Below are 367 nucleotides of genomic sequence, written 5' to 3' on the forward strand. Positions count from 1 at the left end.
GAATCTTGTGGAATATTCTTAAGCATATTCAATAAAGTCAATCAATTTTTCAAACTAACTACAGCCGTAGCTGGTCAGACGTTCCTTAAGAGTGGCACACAACCAACCTGTAGAATAAAAGAGTTTCGCCATTTGCCCCATCTCGATTTGCTCCTGGATCGCATAGTATTCTCCGACAGTTCTTTCAATGACTCCATCTGTTGTGGGAGAAATAATTTAGTACTTTACAAGGGAAAAAAAAATCAGTGACTGAATAAATTGTAAAATGAATAATAACAGTTGTTCATTACAGTTTTTGGAGAGGGGAAAAAGGCTGGAAGCTTTTATAATATTCATTTATTCATTCAGTCACACTCTCTCTCTCTCT

At 36.0% G+C, this 367-nt stretch overlaps 1 protein-coding gene across 1 annotated transcript in view; it reads right to left on the reverse strand.

Annotated features, from left to right (window-relative positions):
• The window catches only part of LOC119589491 (transmembrane protein 104-like), a 100,597-nt gene that overhangs the window by 6,207 nt on the left and 94,023 nt on the right, over window positions 1-367 (reverse strand). Inside the window, exon 5 of the mRNA XM_037938093.1 lies at window positions 108-197. Within this exon, the coding sequence (XP_037794021.1) occupies window positions 108-197 (90 nt within the window). The remainder of the gene's footprint in view (window positions 1-107; window positions 198-367) is intronic.

This window comes from Penaeus monodon, chromosome 25, assembly GCF_015228065.2.
Source record: "Penaeus monodon isolate SGIC_2016 chromosome 25, NSTDA_Pmon_1, whole genome shotgun sequence".
Taxonomy (NCBI): Eukaryota; Metazoa; Arthropoda; class Malacostraca; order Decapoda; family Penaeidae; genus Penaeus; species Penaeus monodon.